Below are 19,520 nucleotides of genomic sequence, written 5' to 3'. Positions count from 1 at the left end.
ATTACACAGAAGGAGTAAAACCACCAGGATTTTGGTGAGAATGGGCATAAAAATAACTTTTTTTTTTTTTTTTTTTTTTTTTTTTTTTTTTTTTTTTTTCTGCAGCTAAAACGTCACTTCCCATGGATTGACCAGGAAGGAAAAAAAAATCTCAGGAAAAATCCAATCAGGCCAGGAAGTGCTCAATGGGATCCAGGGAGTCCATCAGTGAGAATTTTGATCCTCCAGGGATGGTTTTGTGGGGCAGGGACGGGGCCTGGTGCACGTTTGGGACACCAGCAGTATTGCTAAAGGGATGAAGTTTATTTCCTTTGATTCTTTAAACATATTTATATATTTATATCCTGCTCCAAGTCCTACTGCAAATGCACTTTTTTTTTATTTTTTTACCAGCAGCTGTGCAGATTTCTCCCCATCCAGCTGAGATTTGTCACTCCACCTTTGGGACAAAGTTGTTTATTTTATGTTTCTGTCCAAGAATTTGCAGCTTTAGGTAAAATCACTGGTTGAAATAATTTAATGATAATTAATCTTTTTTTTTTTTTTTTCCTTTTTTTTTTTTTTTTTTTTTTTTTTTTTTTGCTGCTCTGAAATTCACTTTCGGCTTTTTTTTCTTCTTCTTCTAATTTCTCCTTAATGGGGCTGCAGGTTCTTCTCTGTGTTGAAAAGACATAAAAAACCCCATTATCCATGTATCCATTATCCATCCATCCAAACTTTCCACGCTCATAAAACTCTGTGGAAAAAGGAAAACCCAGTGCACACCACTTGGAGTGCTCCACCACAAAGTGCACTTTTTGAAACGAACAAACAACAAAAAATATCAGTTCCAGGAAGTTAAAAATTGCCTTTTGCACGGAAACAAGTGAAGGGAAATTGGGGATCTGTCCTTTTCCCAGCTGAAATTCCCTTGGCTCTGAAGGAATCACTGGGAAAAACGTGAAGTTTCATTGTCACATCTGCTCATTCTGGGTTTGATGGGGTTTTTTTGGGTTTTTATTGGTTTTTCTGGGTGGTTTTGGGAAGGAATTAAAGAACCAAACCCCACATTTTGCTGGGGAAATTGCTGAGGATCCAGAGCCACGAAAGGAGATTTGGATTCCTTGTCTCCCACCTCCTTGTTTCCCATCGCAGCAACATTCTTGAATGTTTTTTTTTGATGCACAAAACATTTCCAGAGTTGGATTCTGAACCCACCATCCAACGTTTTATCCACTTTATTCCTTGTATAACTGCAAACTTCCCTTGCAGTGGGTCACGCTCTCCAAGCTGATGATTTTTCCTCTAAATCCATAAAAAAACGAAGGGAAAAAAAAAGAAAAAATCTGCTTGAAGTGTCCTCAGTGAAGTCACAGACCCTGGGCCCACCAGGAGCTTTGTGATTGTTCACAGGCAGAACTGAAATTGGTTTTATGATTCTATTAATTAATCAGCAAAGTCCTTCCTTCGCCTCGGTGGGCTGTGAAAAGGAGGGAAAAGCTCTTTCCCGTTGCCTGCAGTCGTTATTCCCAGGGGTTGGCAGCTTTTGGGGATGTCCTGGAGGAACCTGGGGGTGCAGCTCCCAAAAAAACAAAACAAAACAAAACAAAAAAATAAAAGCAAAAAGGGCTCCTTGCTGGCCAGCAGCGAGTGAAGGAGGAGAAGATTTATAATTTAAACCAAAAATATAAATTCTCTTTCTGGGCTGGGGAATCCGTGGGCTGGAGGATGCTCTTGACTTACTACGAGGATACACAGTGAGTATTCACACCGTGCCAATGCTCTCCACAGACCGTCCCTCAAACACACCCGACCCTGTCCTGAAAAGTGCTGCTCTTGCTTCGTTTTCTGGGGGATTTGTTGGGGTTTTTGTTATTTTTTTTTATTTTCTTAAAAAGAAAAAGGAAAGCAATTCCCAAAAGGTTAAAGGACTTGGCATCTCGGAGGCAGAGGAGGCAGGCTCCAGGATTTACAGGACTTGCAAGAAGGTGGTGGCGAGGTCTTGTCCCCAAAGGTCGTTGTGGTGGGTGACTGCCAGGCTGCTCCTTCTCCTACTCCACTCCTCCGTGCTGCTCCACTCAGGACATGCTGGGCACAAAAAGAGAGACAGGAGGCGTTTTCAGGCAGCAAACCAAGAGAAAATGTTATTATTGCCGCCACATCAACAGAAAAAAAAATAAAAAAAAAAAAAGAGTGGGTTTGGGTGAAATGGTTCCCAGAGGAGTGGTGGGGACACAGATGGAGCCAGGCACGGCTTTGGTGGGCAGAGGGGACACTGGGGTGACACCAGGCTGGGGGATGCCGGTGATGGGTCACAAAAGCCACGGGATCTCTGCCAGACACACAAACAGCTCAAACCTGGTTTCCTGATCCTCTGCTGGGGGCACGGGCCTGCTGCAAAGAGAGGACAAAATGAGGGAATCTCCAGCACAAAGCAACGCCCTCCTCTCTGCCCTGAGCTCCTGGAATAATCCAGCCTCATCCAGCGGCTCTTTCCCTGCTCCCCCTCAGGAATTAGAATGAGGAGAGAGGCTGTGCCGCTCTGATCAGGGCCAAAACCAGCCCACCTTATCCTGCTGCAGGATTTTGTCTTCCAAACCTCTCCAGAATTTCCCTCTGGGAATGTCCTGTTGGATCCCGGGGGTGCCACCAAGCCACGGGGTTGTTCTCAGCCCCAGAGACTGTTCCAGGGAAGGATAAATCAGAGATTCCTTACCTTTCCCTCTCAGCCATGTCTTGTTTCTCCTCTGCCCTGTAAACACAAATCCCGTTGGAATCCCCAGTGGGAAAGGAGGGAGAGCCCAGTGCTTTTCTGGGGTGAGGGATGAGGAGCTGCTCTCCATCCATCCATCCCTCCATCCATCCATCCATCCATCCATCCCTCCATCCATCCATCCCTCCATCCATCCATCCATCCATCCATCCATCCATCCATCCATCCATCCATCCATCCATCCATCCATCCATCCATCCCTCCATCCATCCATCCCTCCATCCCCAAACTCATCTCTTACCTTTCTTTTCTGGCCTTGATCCTCTCTTCTTCATACCTGCCAAGAAGATAAAACATTGATTCGACAAATGAAGTGGATAAAACAAAGATGAAAAGTCTTTTAAATGCTGCTGTGCACTTTCAGTCACCTTTAGTGTTTGCTCTGGGGGTGACAGAAGCTGCCACAGCCTGAGGCTTTTCCTTGGCTCAGGTTTGCCCCAATCCATGGATTTTGACCCAGCCCCATGAACCCGCGGATTTGATCCCAATCCATGGATTTTGACCCAGCCCCATGAACCCGTGGATTTGATCCCTATCCATGGATTTTGACCAGCCCTGGGCAGGATTTTGTGCTGCCCCTCCCCAGGGACTCACTGGAGGACACAGTCTGGGATCTGCACGTGCTCCATGGGGATGAGCTGCTCCAGCTCCTCCAGGCTGTGGACGTACTGGATCTTATTGATGAACTTCACACTGACAGAGAGAGAGAGAGAGAAGCACTGACACTCCAGTGGCTCCTAAAAACACCTCTGGAATTGTCACTGGAAGTGTCTGAGAGGTGCAGGACGAGTGGCAGCTTCACCTCGGTCACCCCTGGCAAAGGGTGGGCTTAAAACCTGATTTGTGAGGTTAAACCCCAGGGAAGGGGCTGGGGCTGTGCCAGAGGGTTGGGATGGAGATCAGGGAAAGGTTCTTTCCCCCGAGGCTCCCGAGGAACAGGCACAGCCAGAAGCATTTGGAAAACACTCCAGGGATTCCCAGGGTGGGATTATTGGGGTGTCTACACAAAGTTAGGGGTTGCTCTGGATGATCCCTGTGGATCCCTCCAAAGTGAGGCTATTCCATGACTCAGTGATCCCAAATTTCCAGCCCAAACCCCGCTGGAGGCGTGGTGCTCACCTGATGAAGGGTCTGGAGATGGCCAGCACCGTCCGGATGAACCACGACGGGTGGACGATGATCAGAGCCTTGAGGTTCTTCCTCAGCCTGGGGACAGGTCAGGGCACACAAGAGTCAGGATTAAATTCTCGAGATGTATTTCTTGTTTTATTAATTGTTATTTCTATTGCAGTCTCACCAGCTGGGAGTTCTACAGCACTTCTAACAAAGTAAAAAACGGCCCCCATCTCTCTCTCTACGAGGCCTTTTAAGGATGAACTGTCCAATTACGAAATGACATCTAAATTATTTTTATTTTTAACCCAAAAAAAATCATCTACCTGTGGTCCACAGCGAGGATTTTTCTCTCAAATTACAAAAATACCACCCAGACCCATGAAGAAGGTGAAAAAGGACTTGGCCTATGCCTTAAAACCTCCATCTTGCTTTATATATATATATATATATATTCTAAATATATATAAGTATATATAAATCAATAAAAATTAATAATAATAGTATCTATAATGTCTATAATATAATATGTATTACATACACAATAGATTAATATAAATTATGTGATTTATTATATGGTATATTGTATATATTATAGATAATATTATCTATAATGATATATATTATATGCGTATATAGTATATATAGTATATATAGTATATAGTATATAGTATATATACTATATACTATACATTTATTTTTAACATATATAATATAATCTATTCTAAGCATATATATATTGTTTTATATATTCTAAACTATATTCTATCTATAATCTAAACCCTTAAACTCTAAGTTTTCCTCCCTGTGACATCACAGGGTGTAAGAAACGCGGGATCCTCTGGGTCAGACTCATTCCTGCGGAGGAACATCCGATTCTCCTTTGAGCTCCGAGATGGGAAGAGGCCCGGGGATGGTGACGGGACCCCAGCAGGAGGATTCTCACCTTCTGTCGATCATCTGGTAGCATTTCTTCAGCCAGCCCAGGCCGGGCATCCTCCTGCGGGGCGTGGCCCCGTTCAGGTACACGATCATGTAGTCCTCGGCCACCAGCAGCTCCAGGCTGCTGATCACGTACCTGCCACCGGGGGGACCAAAAGGGACCCAAATCAGCCTCAAAAAACATCCTTTAGATGTTTTCATGTGTCACCCTCAAACAGCTCCAGACCCTTTCCCTGCAGGTCTTGGGAAGAGGTTTGGTGTCCCTCAAGGATCAGCAGTTTGTGCCCCTGATGGACCCCCCCAGCTCCATGGGGAATGTCCCAGCCTGGCTGTCAGTCCATCCCAGACTGGAATTAACTGGGATATTGGAATATTTGAATCACTAACTGGAATATTTTAATGATTTAGCTTGTTGGACTTCAGGCTGTGTCCCCACCAGCGCCACTGGGGAGTGCTGGGCTTGGATCCAGACTGTTCCCAGCTGACATTCCTGGTGTCCCAGGAACAGGGGGAAGCTTTTGTGCTGCTTCCCTCAGCCTCCTGTCCCTCCCAGAGCTCCTCAGGCACTCACAGGAAGAGGTTCTCCATGATGTAGTGATAATCGGCCAGGTTGCTGTCCGGGAGGTAGCAGGCAGCAAAGACGATGATGGCGTTGAGACCTTCTCCGTAATATCCTGCCAAAAAAACCCAAAAACCCACAGGTGACACTTCCCAGGGAAAGGGGGGAGAGCTGAGGGAGAAAACGGCCCTGGGATTTGGCCCTGGGGTGGGTTTTGTGTCTCTGCTCAGCTCCAGGTGAGTGTTTCTCTCTCCAGAACTCTTTCGCTGTGAGATTTCCTCCCAGAATGTGGATTTGGGGTTCAGAGGAGGAATTTGGGGCTTTTAGAGCTGGCTTGTTCCCTGGCTCTGCTGGGATTTTGGGAACAGATCTGGCCGCACACATGTGGACCCTGGAGCACCTCAGGGACTGCTGCAACCCCTCCAGACGTTAATTCTACAACCACTAAACATTTTTTAGCACCATCTGAGCATTTCTGTGCTTTTCCACATGCAGAGACACCAAACAAACCGAGATTTCCCCCTTAAACAGATTCCACCCAGCTTTGGCGTCCCCTCAGTGTGACCCAGCGGGGACAAAGCCACCCCAGGCAGAGCCGGGCCGTGGAGCTCACCTCCGTGTGTCACCACCCTCATGTAGGGTTTGATCATCTGCAGGTCGATCCTGTGCTCCTGCTCGCCGATGATGACGGTCCTCCAGAGGCGGCCGTTGGTGGCACTGCCATCCTCTGTCCCCCCGTCCCCAAAGAGGTCAGCGCTGTCCCCGGGCATGTTCTTGGCCGTGGCCACGGGGGTGTCATCTGGGAGAGGGACAAAGATTCGTGCCTTGAAGGGGGATGTGGGAAAAGCTTTGGTAACCCCAAGAGTCATGATCTGATCGTATTTCACCTCCAGCTCTGGTCTCTGTGAATTTATGGGTTTGAACCTTCCTCTGCTGCCCAAATTTTATAGGAATTACTTTAAAATCTCCCCTCTGCTCATCAATCCTCAGCTGCTGGCCGTGAATTGTGTCGAAAGTCTTAAAAATGAGGCTAAAAACCCCACCCCAACCCCTGGAAATGTTCACCCAGAACCAGCCTTTTCACCTTCCCATTCCAGCTCGTTCCCGTTGCCCAGGAATTCGAGGGAATCTGTCTCATCAGGAGTTTCAATATCGTCCACATTAATGTCCAGGTCATCTGGCGTGTCCAGGAAGTCGTCAGAGAGGATGGAGCCCTCGCTCTGGTCCAGGGAAATGTTGATTTCGGGCGCGACCAGAGTCTTCCTCTTCCGATGGGCCCCATTAAAATTCAAAGTGTTGGGAGGAGCTGGGATTAAAAGAGAAACGATGACAGTCTGTGCTGCTCCTGGATCCAGCTGAGACACCAGCATGGATAATTCCATGATGGAATCTGGAGCCCTCAGGGTGGTGGGTCAGGATGGGAGGCGCTGGGATGGAGGTGCCCACGGCCCTGAGATCCCACTTTCCTCCCCCAGCTCTTCAGGAAAGATGGACAACTGTGGGCTCCATATTTTCCTGAGCCTGAGAATTGCTGAGCTCTTCCCAGGGGAAACTTTTTGACTGTTTTTCTTTTTCCCAAAACGACCTCGTGTAAACAATATTCCAAAAAACAGGAGTTGTTTGATATTTCTGTTACTGAGCCAATGGGAGAGGTGTCAGTTCTATGGACCAATAATCTGCCTTTTAGTGCAGTGTGTTATAAAAGGGCTGAATGAACTGTAAATAAAAGTTTATAATGAATTTATTTAACAAAATACATTTATTTTATAAATAAAATGAATTTAAATAAAACTGTAAATAAATAATTTAAATAAAATAAATCATTTAAATAAAACTTTCTGATTTCTGTTGCCTTCTGACTGGAGTCAAACATCTTTATCTCATGTCCTTCAAATCCCTGCTGCTTTCCTCTCTCACATGAGAATTTGGTGGGTATTTTTTTTTTTGGAGGAGGGTGGAGAATCCAAAATTTTCTCCCTGCCTTCCATCTGCCCTTTGCCTGGGTTTGGAGATTACGGGTTTGTTCCCCCGGGGTGCCCTGATGGAGCCCCCAGCTCCATGGGGAATGTCCCACCTGGCTGTGAGACCATCCCAGACTGGAATTAACTGGAATATTTGAGTGGCTGAGGCTCTGGGGAAGGGTGGTACTCACAGGACGTGGTCTCATCTTCCGTGGGGCTCCCCAGGGACTCCATCCCTGTCTCTTCTGGGAGAGGCCTGCAGGACACGAGGGGAAAAAACCTCAAACTGTCGAATTTCTCTGGGGAATGGTTTTTCCCCAGGAGCCCTGAAGCCTGGAACCACGTAGTTTTACCCTCCCTTCCTTTCCTGACCCAACTGGCTGAGGTCCAGCCATCCCCCCTGGACAGAAACTTTGATAAAGGTCTGTCCTTCCTCTTTCTTCCTCTTGTCCTCTTTCTGGACTTCTCTTGCCCTCTGGGCCTCCTGCCCTCGTTTCCCCTCCTGGAATAAACCTCTTGGATCAACCCTGGGGGTAAGAGCCTCTTTTGGATCTTTTGCCTTATCCCTGAAATATTCTCCCAAAGCCTCCCAAGGAACTGAGCCAGCCCTGGGGGCTGCGAGGGATTCCTTTCACCAAACCCCAGCAGAGAGCAGGGAGGGTGGTTAGGAGAAAGTCACTCCCAGAGAATGGAGGCAGCGGGGAAAAAACAACCCCACGTGTGCTCTGCCCTTTCCCTTCTCCCAGCCGGCTCATCCCGGGGGGTTCCCTCAGGGAATTTGCTCAGGGGTCAGTGCTTCCCTCCTGGAGCGCTGTGCAATCCCCACTCACCTCCAGAGACCATCCCAAGGGATGAAAACTCCAGCCAGGGAACAAACCCTGACCCCAGATGAGCTTGCCAACTTTCTCCTTTTCCATATTATCCTCACATTTTTTTTCTCTGGAGGAGCTCCGAGGGGCAGTGCCAGGCCCTGGGGCTTTATCCCTGTCCCTGGCAGTGCTCTGGGATGGCCACAGCCCACAGGAGGGGAGGCTTTGATCCCAATCCACCACGGCTTTATCCCCAAACCTCCCACCACCACCTTCCCTGGGAAGCAGCTGCTCCTTGGTGCCTGTGGCCCCAAATTGTCACCTCAACCCTCACTGGGTGACTCCCAGCCCCTGCTGAGGGCTGGATTTGGGTTCATTCCATGCTAAAATCCAGGTCTCAGCATTCCAAGCCCTGGTTTGGAGCCAGAGGCTCCTTCCCTGGGGTTTGCAGCCTCTGGTGCTCAGCTCCTGCATCCTCCTGGTCCGAATCCCTCCAGCTGGAGACATCGATGGAGTTAAAAGTTTTCCTGGCTAAAATCAGTCCCCAGGGCGTGGCTGGAGCTGCTCCTGACCCACCCTGGGGTGAGTGAGGTGGGAATGTGGATCGGGAATGTGGCTGAGGCTGCGGTGCCCACCCTGGGCATTCCCCTGGAGCGGAGCTGGGACCTGTCCCTGTCCCCTGGAATTATCTCCGTGTGACATTCCTTCAGCAAACCCCGCCACCTCTACAAGTTCACGTTATCAAATGTCCATTTAAGACACCTCCTGCCAGGCAGGTGTAAAATCCTGCTGCTGGGACATCCCCGGGACGGAACGGGGGAGAAATCCCGGAATTTTCGGGATGAGGGTTTCGTGCAGGGATCGCTGTCCAGCCACACAGGAAGGGAGGTGACAACGGCGACAGCATCCAGCCCAGCTCCTCTTCCTGCTGCCATGACACCGCGGCCACCAGCCGAATTAAACCCCATAAAGATGTAGATTAAGGGCTAATCCTCTGCTGATGGTCACTGTATATTTATCAGAGCTGAGGGCTCGACCAAAGGCACCTCGGGAGCTGCCAGGACGCTCCGGAACACTCGGAAAAAAAATCCCTCTGTCTCCTCCAGCTCCTCCTGCTCGTGTCCCCGCAGAGGTTTGGGGGTTGTTTATCCGGCGCTTGGCACGATTTGGTGACACGGCACCGAAACGGGGAGGGCAGAGGGACAGCGGCTGCTGAGGACGTGCGGATCCCTCACCCCGGCATCCGCCTGAGGACAGCGCCCGGCAGCCAGAGAGGAAGAAAAAGCCCCAAAAACCAGCCAAAAAAAGCCTTCCCTTACCTTCCCCAAGGCTGCCGCAATCAGTGCCCGCCGCGGAAATCCTCTGACCCAACGCGCTCAGCCCCGGATGGCAAATTCGGGGGCGCGGCGCTTTGCCGGAGGGTCGGGGGGAGCGCGGGGAGGGAGCGGGATGGAGCGGGATGGAGCGGGATGGAGCCGGGATGGAGCCGGGATGGAGCGGGATGGAGCGGGATGGATCGGGATGGATCGGGATGGAGCGGGATGGAGCCGGGATGGAGCCGGGATGGAGCGGGATGGAGCGGGATGGATCGGGATGGAGCGGGATGGATCGGGATGGAGCGGGGCTTGATCAGGGCTGGATCATGGATGGATTGGCGCTGGATACAGGGATTGATGCAGGGCTGGAGCAGGGCTGGATGCAGGAATCGATGCAGGAATGGCCGCGGGGCTGCATCAGGCCTGGACCAGGGCTGGATGCGGCGGGAGATGCAGGGATGGACGCAGTGATGGATGCAGCGATGGATGCGGCGGGAGATCCAGGGATGGACGCAGCGATGGATGCAGCGATGGATGCAGGAATGAGCATGCTCCCGCTCCGCACCGCCCGCTCCTCGGTCACGGCCTCCCCGCCCGAGCCGGGATCAGGGCATCAGCCCCGGGGCAGCGGCAGCGACCCGCCCGCCCCCATCCCCTGGAGCTGCTCCCGCCCCCCGGATTCCCAGGAAATGCTGCGAATGTCGGCCCGTGTCCTCCAGCAGCGGCTGGCTTCTGTTTTCCCGGCCCAGATCTCTGTCTAGGATGTGTTTTTTCCTTTTTTTTTTTTTTTTTTTCTTCTTTTTTTTTTTTTTTTCCTTTGCTTTTCGGGGCAAGATTGGCTAATGGCAGGCAGGCAAAAATAGCTCTGCAGCAAATCAGCTGCTGGAAGAGCCGCTGTCCCACATGCAGCAGCTTCTGCCCTATTATTCCAACGCTTCCAGCGGGGAAGCGGCTGGAAAAGGACAATTTATTTATTTCTGTTGAGCGTAGAACGCAGCTGGCCTCCCCTCGTTTTGCCCGGGGGCTCTTTGGGGCTCTGTCTCGCATCATTCCTGCTCCAATCGCTCCGGAGGAGGCTGAGGAGCTCCGGCCTCGCTCACATCCCTTTTCCTCCTCTTTGGCTTTAATTTCCGAGGCATTTCCCGGGGTTTGGTGGCGCTGGTTTTTTTTTTTCTAGGAGAAATTTCCCTGGGGATGAGTTTGCTGCTGGCAGGGGCAGGGTGGGACACAGCTCCCAGGTGATGCTTGGGATGGTGCCGGATTTTCTGGGCAGCTCTTGGACTCCCTGGAGTCCAACATTTTTCCTTCCTACACCTGGATTTCCTGTCTGCATCCCGGGCTGCTGGAAGGAGCCCCACCCTTGGAAAGGAGATTAAATTTAAGATCTCTTCCTACCCAAACCATTCCATGACTCCCATCCATCCACCCGTTTCTTTTCCACACTTCTCTCTCTCTCTCTCTCCTTTTTTCACTCCATTAAAACCCTGAGGCTGGCAGAGATCCAGCAGCTCTGGGAAAGAAATAAATGTAAAATAACCCCCCTCCATCACCCTGAGAAGGCCAGAGCGGGCTGAGCCCCCCCGGGGAAGGACAAACGCGGTGCTGTGGGACGGAGCACAGAGGGGCTCACACGGGGATGCAGCTGGGGCTGGGGGGAACAGAGCCAGGCTCATCCCGAGGGAACAGGAGCCCTTTTCTCTGTGCCTGGGAATGCTGCGGGCTGCAGCTGGAGAGGGCTGGGGCAGCCCCGAGAGCCCCCGGACACCTGCAGCTGCACCAGGGGCTGGGGCTGCCCCTGCTCCGGGGGCCCAGAAAGGTTCGGAGCCACATCCCAGAATTGGAAAGGGATTGTAAAGATCCCCCAGGGTCACCTCAGTGTCACCCAGTGTCACCCAGTGTCACCCCAGTGTCGCCCCAGTGTCCAGGCAGGGTCACCCGGAGCAGGAATTCGGGTTTGGAATGTGCAGAGGGAGAATCCACCCCTGCCCTGGGCAGGCTGGAAGTGGGAACAAAGCTGGAAATGGGAATTCAGAGCTCGTGGGGATGGTTTTGGCACCTCTGTGCAGGTGCTGGGGTGGATGCGGAGGTGGAAGGTGTGACTTTGGCACCTCCTGTCACCTCCTTTCCCACCGGGCTGGGATCCACTACATCCCGATGGCAAATCCCTGGCACTGCTCTGCTTGGGAAGACTCTGCTCCATCCAGAGTCCATCAATCCACAAATCCATCCACCCTCCATCCCTTGGTGGATCCATCCTACCCTCCCTGTGCTCCACACCCAGCTCCTTTCCCTCCTTCCCGTGCTGCCAAAAACATCCCCAAATTTTTCCGTGCGCTCCGAGCAGCTCCAAAAATTCACAAGTTTTTGGAGTCCAGGCTCCTGCTGCCTCTGAAGGACCCTCGCCCTCCGTGCCCTGATGGTTTCTCACAATAAAAAAATAACAAAATTCTCCTGGTTTTGCTTTTGTTTTTCCCGGGGGACGCACCTGGGGAAATCCTCGTCTTGCCATTCCTCCTTCACGTCCACGTTCTCCATCCTCAGCGTGGCCTCCGTGGTGCCCATGGCCCCAGGGGAAGGGCTGGAGGCAGCAGATCCCTCCAGGAAAGGCTCAGGCTGGAAAAAGGAGCATCAGAGAGGTTGGCACAGAGAATCTCTGAGCTGGGAGCAGCCACACGGGTGGACACTCCTGAGAGTAAATTATTATTATTATTATTATTATTATTATTATTATTATTATTATTATTATTTGGGGTTTTTTCATCACTGAAAGGCTCCTGCTGCCAGCCAGCCAAATTCAAACCTTTGTACCCAACTCCTCGGGCCTGCAGCTCCCCAAAATTCCCAGCTGAGGATCCAGGACCAGCCCTGGCAGGTCAGGGAGGTGGGAATATTCCCCCTCAGCTCAGCTTTCACCCTGGACGTTATTACAGGATTTTTTAAAATTTTTATTTCAGGCTGAGGGGTCTGGGGTGATTCCTGGGGCTGTGCCCGGCGCAGAGCTCAGCCCTGAGCAGCCTGCTCCTGCCTCTGCAGCTATTCCAGAGCTTTTCCTGCTGCTTTCGGTGGGTTGGGCACCATCTGGAGGAGGAAAATGCGGCTGGTTGGGCTGGAAAAGGATGGAGGTGTGCGGAGGCCCGAGTGAATCCAGCATCCCTCAGCATCCCTCAGCATCCCTCAGCATCCCTCAGCATCCCTCAGCATCCTCCAGCATCCCTCAGCATCCTCCAGCATCCCTCAGCATCCCTCAGCATCCCTCAGCATCCTTTAGCATCCCTCAGCATCCCTCAGCATCCTCCAGCATCCTCCAGCATCCCTCAGCATCCCTCAGCATCCCTCGGCATCCCTCAGCATCCTTTAGCATCCCTCAGCATCCCTCAGCATCCTCCAGCATCCTCCAGCATCCCTCAGCATCCCTCAGCATCCTCCAGCATCCCTCAGCATCCCTCAGCATCCCTCAGCATCCCTCAGCATCCCTCAGCATCCCTCAGCATCCCTCAGCATCCCTCAGCATCCCTCAGCATCCTTTAGCATCCCTCAGCATCCCTCGGCATCCCCGGGTGGGATGGGCAGAGCTCCCTCCCTGCGTTCATCCCGGGATTGTCATTCCCGGACAAATCCCGTTCCTGCCGTGCTCCGGGTGACCCAAACCAGTCTCCAAAACCCCGGGGAGCTCGGCCCGAGGTGGGCTGTGGCTGTGTTCCGGTTCTCCGGCACTTGGGGAGCAAAGTTCCAGCTCCAGGAATCCTGGATTTTACCCACAATGAACCCCAGGGACACTTAGAACCATATATATATATATATATTTAACAATTATAAAAATGGAATAGAGAAAAATTTAAAAATTTAAAAATGGAATATAGAAAATTTTAAAAATTATAAAAAATGTAATCCATAAAAAGATAAAATATATATTTACCTATATATATATAAAAATTGAAAAATTATAAAGATGTAATATATAGATATAGATATAGATACAGATATAGATATAGATATAGATATAGATATAGATATGTATGAATATAGATATAGATATAGATATTAATATAAATATATATGAAAATAGATATAGATAAAAATATAGACATAGCTATAGATATAGGTAAAAATATAGGTATAAATATAAATATAAATATATATAGATGCAGATATAGATATAGATATATAGATATAGATATAGATATAGATATAGATATAGATATAGATAGATATATATCTATATAGATATATAGATATAGATAATATAGGCTGCTATAACATAGAATAATGATATGACATTGAATAATGAATAGAACACATAATTATATAATTCTATTACAATTATAATCATAACGCTGAAGGATGCCGGATTCACTGGGGCCTCCTCACAGCTTCATCCCTTTCAAACCCTCCATCGCTGCCTTCCCTCCACCTCAAACCTCGGGGGAAAAAAAAAATAAATCTCATTTTTCCCCCTCCCCTCCCCTTCCCTCCACCTCAAACCTCGGGGGAAAAAAAAATAAATCTCATTTTTCCCCCTCCCCTCCCCTTCCCTCCACCTCAAACCTCGGGGGAAAAAAAAAATAAATCTCATTTTTCCCCCTCCCCTTCCCTACCCTACACCTCAAACCTCGGGGGAAAAAAAAATAAATCTCATTTTTCCCCCTCCCCTCCCCTTCCCTCCCGCGGCAGCTGCTCGCCGCCGGCCCCGGACGCATCACGGATGGGGAAAAAAGGCGACTAAACGCTGTCACTCACCGCTCCTGGTGCTCAGTGCGGAACAAAAGCGCTCCCGGCTCTCGGCATTCCTCCTCCCACCTCAGCGGCGGCGGCCCCGGGAGGAGGGAGAGGATGAAGGTGAAGATGATGAAGATGAGGATGAGGATGGAGGAGCAGCCTGGGGACTCATCCAGCTCCTTTCCCCCGCTGCTCTGCGGTTTGTCGGCTGCAGGGGATGGATTGAGGGCGGTTTATTTGTGTCCTTCCATCTTCTTCTTCTTCTTCTCCTCCTGCTGCTTTTTCTTTTTTCTTTTTTTTTTTCTTTTTTATTTATTTTTTTTTCCCCCGAGGTCTCCTCCCTTCTCCTCGCCCTCCCGAGGTATTTTATTCCCGATTTTCCAGGCTAAGCCGGCGCTGCCCTAAGTCAGCTAATTCCCTGCTTTTGTGTGAGAGGGCGGAGAGGGGGATCTGGAGGAGGGGAAGGGAGGAGAGAAGAGCCCGGAGCATCCAGCCCCTTCCCGAAGCCTCTGCAATTGGCTGCCGGGCTCCGAATCTCTGCCCTCCGCGGGTGGATGGTGCTGCCAGCGCCGGAGCTGCTCCTGCGGGAAGGGTGGGAAGGATTTGGGGGCTTCATTCCGGGAGGAAGTCCAAAAAAATTAAAATAAGTAAAAATAAAAATGAGAATAAGAATAAAAATAAAAATAAAAGTAAAAATAAAAATAAAAGTAAAAAATAAAAGTAAAAAATAAAAGTAAAAGTAAAAATAAAAGTAAAAATAAAAATAAAAATAAACCAAAAGAAAAAGAAAAAATAATAAAAAATAATAATAAAAAAATTAAAAATAACAATAAAAATAACAATAAAATAACAATAACAATAAAAATAAAAAATAACAATAAAAATAAAAAATAAAATTAAAAAATAAAAATAACAATAAAAATTAAAAAATAAAAAATAAAAATAAAAATAACAATAAAAAATTAAAAAAATAAAAATAAAAAATAACAATAACAATAACAATAACAATAACAATAAAAAAATGAAAATAAAACTAAAGAGTGCTGTGGGATGTGGGATTTGACGGTCCAGTTTGGTTTTTTTGGGGGCTGAAGCTGGGGTTGGGATCTGGACAGACACACAGACGGACACACAGACCCTGCACTGCTCCTGCTCATCCTCAGGGAGAGAATTCCCGCTCCCGGGATGTCCCAATCCTCCAGCCCCTGCTGGGCCCTTTGTGGACCCGAAGAGGCTGAAGTTTCCACTCTCCGGAGAGAGGAACCCCCAGGGACCCACAGGCCAGAGGGAACAGCCCCGAGCTCTGCCAGGACACGGGAAAAGTTGGATTTTGGGGCAAAAAAACAATAAAATTTCTTTGCCAAAAAAGTTGTGTTGGATAATTCTCCCAAAAAAGAAAATCCTCTGGAGCCGGGCTGGGAGAGCCGGGAATGTTCCCCTGGAGAAGGGAAGGATCCAGGGAGAGCTCCGAGCCTCTTCCCGGCCTGAAGGGGCTCCGGGAGAGCTGCAGAGGGGCTGGGGACAGGGGACAGGACACAGGGAATGGCTCCCAGTGCCAGAGGGGTGGGAATTCGGGATGGAATCCAGGGGCTGTGGCTGCTCCTGGAGCCCTGGCAGTGCCCAAGGCCAGCCTGGGACAGCGGGAATTGTCCCTGTCCGTGGCAGAGGTGACACTGGGTGGGATTTAAGGTCCACCCAAACCCACCCCACTCTGGGATTCTCTCTTGGAAGCTGACAGAAAATCCAAGGCATGGGAATTCCGTCACCCAGAGCTCCTGGATCCCTCCCGGTGGATCCCTCCCGGTGGATCCCTCCCGGTGGATCCCTCCCGGTGGATCTCTCCCGGTGGATCCCTCCCGGTGGATCTCTCCCGGTGGATCTCTCCCGGTCCGGGCGATGCGCAGCGCGGGCTGCAGAGGTCCCCGCGCACCAGGAGATGGAGACAGGGAGGAAAAAAAAAATTTAAAAAAAAAAAATCCCGCGGGATTTCTCCAAAGGAAATGCAGGAATTGTGAATTTATCCCCAAGCCAAATCTGCTGCTCCTTAAAGACAGCCTCTGGTGGGTTTTCCGACAGCCGATATTTCAGAATTCCGGACTGGTTTGGGTGGGAAAGGACCTTAAATCCCATCCAGAGCCACCCCTGGACACTCCCCACTGTCCCAGGCTGCTCCAAACCCCGTCCAACGCGGCCTTGGGCATTCCCAGGGATCCAGGGGCAGCTCTGGGAATTCCATCCCAAAATCCCACCCAGCCCTGCCCTGTGGCAGTGGGGAGCCATTCCCTGTGTCCTGTCCCTCCATCCCAAATCCCAAATCCCAAAACCCAAATCCCAAATCCCAAATCCCTGGAGCCCCTTCAGGCGCTGGGAGGTTCTTGTGGACCCTCACGACATTCCCATGGGCTCCTTCCTCCTCCTCCAGTTTCTCCAGGTCAGGAGTTGATTCTTTCCAAGGATGGAGACTCCACGAATGTCCTGCTCAATCTGCTCCAGCATTTGGTCACCCTGGAGTAAAAAAAACCCCAAAAACCCCAAAATAAAACAAAAACCCCACAAAAACCCCACAAAAAACCCCACAAAAACCCCACAAAACCCAAAAAAACCCCACAAAAAACCACAAAAAAATCCACAAAAAAAATCCACAAAAAATCAAAACCAAAAACCAAAAACAAACAAAAAAACCCCCTAAAATTTAAAATTTCTGCTCTGTTTAAAGGGAATTTCTGGGTGTCCACTCCTGCCCTTGTGCACTCACTGGGCACCTCGGGGAGAGTCTGGCTCCAATCACTGAAATTCAGATGAAACGTTCGTCGTAGGGGCAAATAAAAGTTATTTTCGGGCCCTTTTGAAATCATTTACAGCTTGAACCCAAACCAAAAGGAGTATTTTTGGGGGGATGAAAAGCTGCAGCTTGAAATTAAACGCTTTGCCTTTTATTGGGCCGTGGCATTTCCCAGCTGAAATCTGCCTGCCTTTAATTTAAAAAAGGGCCGTGAGAGCTTTCAAAGATGCATTTGCAAACCCCAAACTGTTTTATCTGGGGGAGAACGAGATGTTTTCATCGACTCCACTTCAGGGAAATTAAAAAAAAAAACACAATAAAAAAAGTGTTTTGCTGGGACAAATGGGAAAGTTTCATTTCTGGGTTGACCTAAAGAGGAAAAAGCTTTGCTTTGCCTAATTTTTTTAATTGAAAAATCTCTAAAGGCCAGGGGCAGCTTGTGGTTTTTTGTGTTTTTTTCTTTTTTTTTTTTTTTTTTTTTTTTTTTTTTTTTTTTTTTGGTTTGGTTTGGTTTGGGTTTTTTTTTTTTTTTTTTTTTTTGGGGGGTTTTTTGGGTTTTTTTTTTGTTTTTTTTTGGTTTTTTTTTTTGGTTTTTTTGGGGTTTTTTTGTTTTTGTTTTTGTTTTTTTTTTTTTTTTGGTTTTGGTTTTTTGGGGTTTTTTTGGGGTTTTTTGTTTTGTTTGGTTTGGTTTTTTTTTTTTTCACAGCCCAGGCTTTGAGAAATCCCTGGGATGTGTCTGATGGGGTTTGGATGGGATTGTGGAGGAGGAGAACCATCCTTGGGACCATCCTCAGTTTTGGGGCTGAAAATTGACTTTGGACAAAGAAATCAACCAGTGGGAGTTTCTTAACCCCCCGAATTTAGATTTAAAGCCTTAATTCAGTCCCTCCAAAAAGCATCTGGGAGAGATTCTGGCCCTGCCCCGCGGCTGGTGTTTATTCCAAGTGAAAACAACTCGTGATAAGAGGCCACCAGGAGCTGACCTGCTCCTGGGGCTTGTTTATATCTCATCAAGGAGCAAAATTTCACCTCCACCCTCCGCCAGCAGCAAATCCTGCCCTGCCCTGGCCCCCTGGACTGCCCTGGGCAGGAGAACACAGGGAAAAAATATAAATAGAGCGGTCCAAGGAGGTTTTTCTGGGTGTTTTGGGGATTGTTTGGTGGGGAGGTCGCTGTGGTGAGGAGGATCCTGGTCCTTGGCTGCTGTCACATCTTCCCAGGGTGAGAGCAGGATGAAGATTTGGGGAGTTCCTCGTGTTTTCAGACCCTCCAGGACGTGTCCAGCTCCTCCCGTGGTCTCTGTTCTCTTCCCACCTCCTGGCTGGAGGCTCAGAGCGTGAAGAATTTTTATTTTTATATTTTTTTTTCCTCATAATTCTCCCTTGAATTATCCAATCTTTTCTTCTCCAAACCACTTGGTGCAAAGTGACTCCTGAACCTTGAGGAGATGCTCCAGCTCCTCCTGGACTCTGACAGAGCCCAAACAGAAGCTGCTTTTGCTCTTGTGTTTTATTACCTGCCCATAAACATTTCTTCCTGCTGCTCTTCCCATGGCCCACGGTGATAAATCCTGGGAAGAGAAGGACATTCCCACCTTTGGGAATTCCTCGCCCCCAATGCCCATGACATTGATGTGGGGAGGGTTAATTAAGGAGCTCTGCTTTGCCTCCCTGATTAATTCCAGCCAGGTGTCCAAGGGTTCAGGTCTTAAAACAACAACAGCTCCAGAGTCTGGGAACATTCAGCCAGGCCTCACGCTGCAATTCCAAGTATGGATAAATATTTGCACCTCCGTGGCTCTGAGACACCTTGGAGATAGGAAGGAGATTGCTGGGGGAGGTTTTTTTCCAAGGGAAAAGATGGATTTCTTGGGCAGCAGCGGGCGGTGGGCTCCTCTCGCAGCTCTGCCTGGGTGGTCTCGGGGGAAGATCGGATTTTTGGGGATCAGAAAGACTTTCTGTCACAACGGGGAGTGAAGCAAAAGTGGATTTTTAATCAGAGTAATTTACTATATTTAGGTCTGAGTTGAGTTGTATTAAAATAATGTATTCTTTTAACAATATATTTTATTATTCTGTTAATATTAAGAGCAATTTCTGCCTGGTTTAGTTTAAGTTTAGGCCCCGTTAAGTGTAAATTAAATCGAAGCTTTAGTTTTTATTTATAAAATTTAAATGATAATAGATTTATATCCCATTAATTTGGAGTCTTAACGTGTGAGTTTTACGAAGTTAATACAATTTAGGATTCTTTTGCCGAAATTTATTCACATCGAGTTTAAGCATCATTTCATTTTTAAATTATTCATAGATTGACATTATTATTGTCTCATAACCAACTTTTTTTAATGCTCAGTCAATTTTTGCACGATTTTCTCCAAGCCACGTGTCGTTTTGAGGTTTTATTTTTGTTCTTCGGCTGTGCCCCAGAGGGAAGGTGTCACCCCACAGCCCCTCCCAGGGCGCCCAAACCTGCTCCCACCTGCCCCCCAGGGGATGGATTTACCTGGGAAAACGAGGAGCGGAAATGCAGAATCCAGGGAATGTTCCAAATCCTTGGGACACCCCGAG

General features: G+C 48.8%; 1 protein-coding gene across 2 annotated transcripts; it reads right to left on the bottom strand.

The window, feature by feature from the left end:
- Positions 1–1,852: 1,852 nt before the first annotated feature.
- On the bottom strand, positions 1,853–12,030 carry ATCAY (ATCAY kinesin light chain interacting caytaxin). 2 transcript variants are annotated; one of them, XM_066336466.1, is made up of 12 exons: positions 11,938–12,030; positions 7,519–7,583; positions 6,451–6,672; positions 5,980–6,165; positions 5,379–5,481; positions 4,812–4,943; positions 3,872–3,958; positions 3,347–3,445; positions 2,994–3,029; positions 2,696–2,731; positions 2,338–2,373; positions 1,853–2,067 (listed from the first exon to the last, which is right to left on the bottom strand). In XM_066336466.1, exons 1-12 carry the CDS (start codon positions 12,012–12,014, stop codon positions 2,058–2,060), a joined length of 1,089 nt encoding a protein of 362 aa, XP_066192563.1. In that variant the 5' UTR covers positions 12,015–12,030; the 3' UTR covers positions 1,853–2,057. The 2 variants fall into 2 exon arrangements, with proteins under 2 accessions (XP_066192563.1, XP_066192564.1); XM_066336467.1 differs by having other exon boundaries at positions 2,338–2,370.
- Between the last annotated feature and the right edge of the window lie 7,490 nt (positions 12,031–19,520).

This window comes from Sylvia atricapilla, chromosome 26 (genome assembly GCF_009819655.1).
Source record: "Sylvia atricapilla isolate bSylAtr1 chromosome 26, bSylAtr1.pri, whole genome shotgun sequence".
In the NCBI taxonomy this organism is placed as follows: domain Eukaryota; kingdom Metazoa; phylum Chordata; class Aves; order Passeriformes; family Sylviidae; genus Sylvia; species Sylvia atricapilla.
This window is presented reverse-complemented; position numbering and strand designations above follow the sequence as displayed.

Coding starts and splice junctions, on each gene's coding strand:
- ATCAY (XM_066336466.1), bottom strand. CDS start 12,014: ATGGGCACCACGGAGGCCACGCTGAGGATGGAGAACGTGGACGTGAAG. Junction 6,673..7,518: donor GGAAGATGAGACCACGTCCT/GTGAGTACCACC, acceptor TTTTAATCCCAG/CTCCTCCCAACACTTTGAAT. Junction 2,732..2,993: donor ATCAAGGCCAGAAAAGAAAG/GTAAGAGATGAG, acceptor TTGTGTTTACAG/GGCAGAGGAGAAACAAGACA.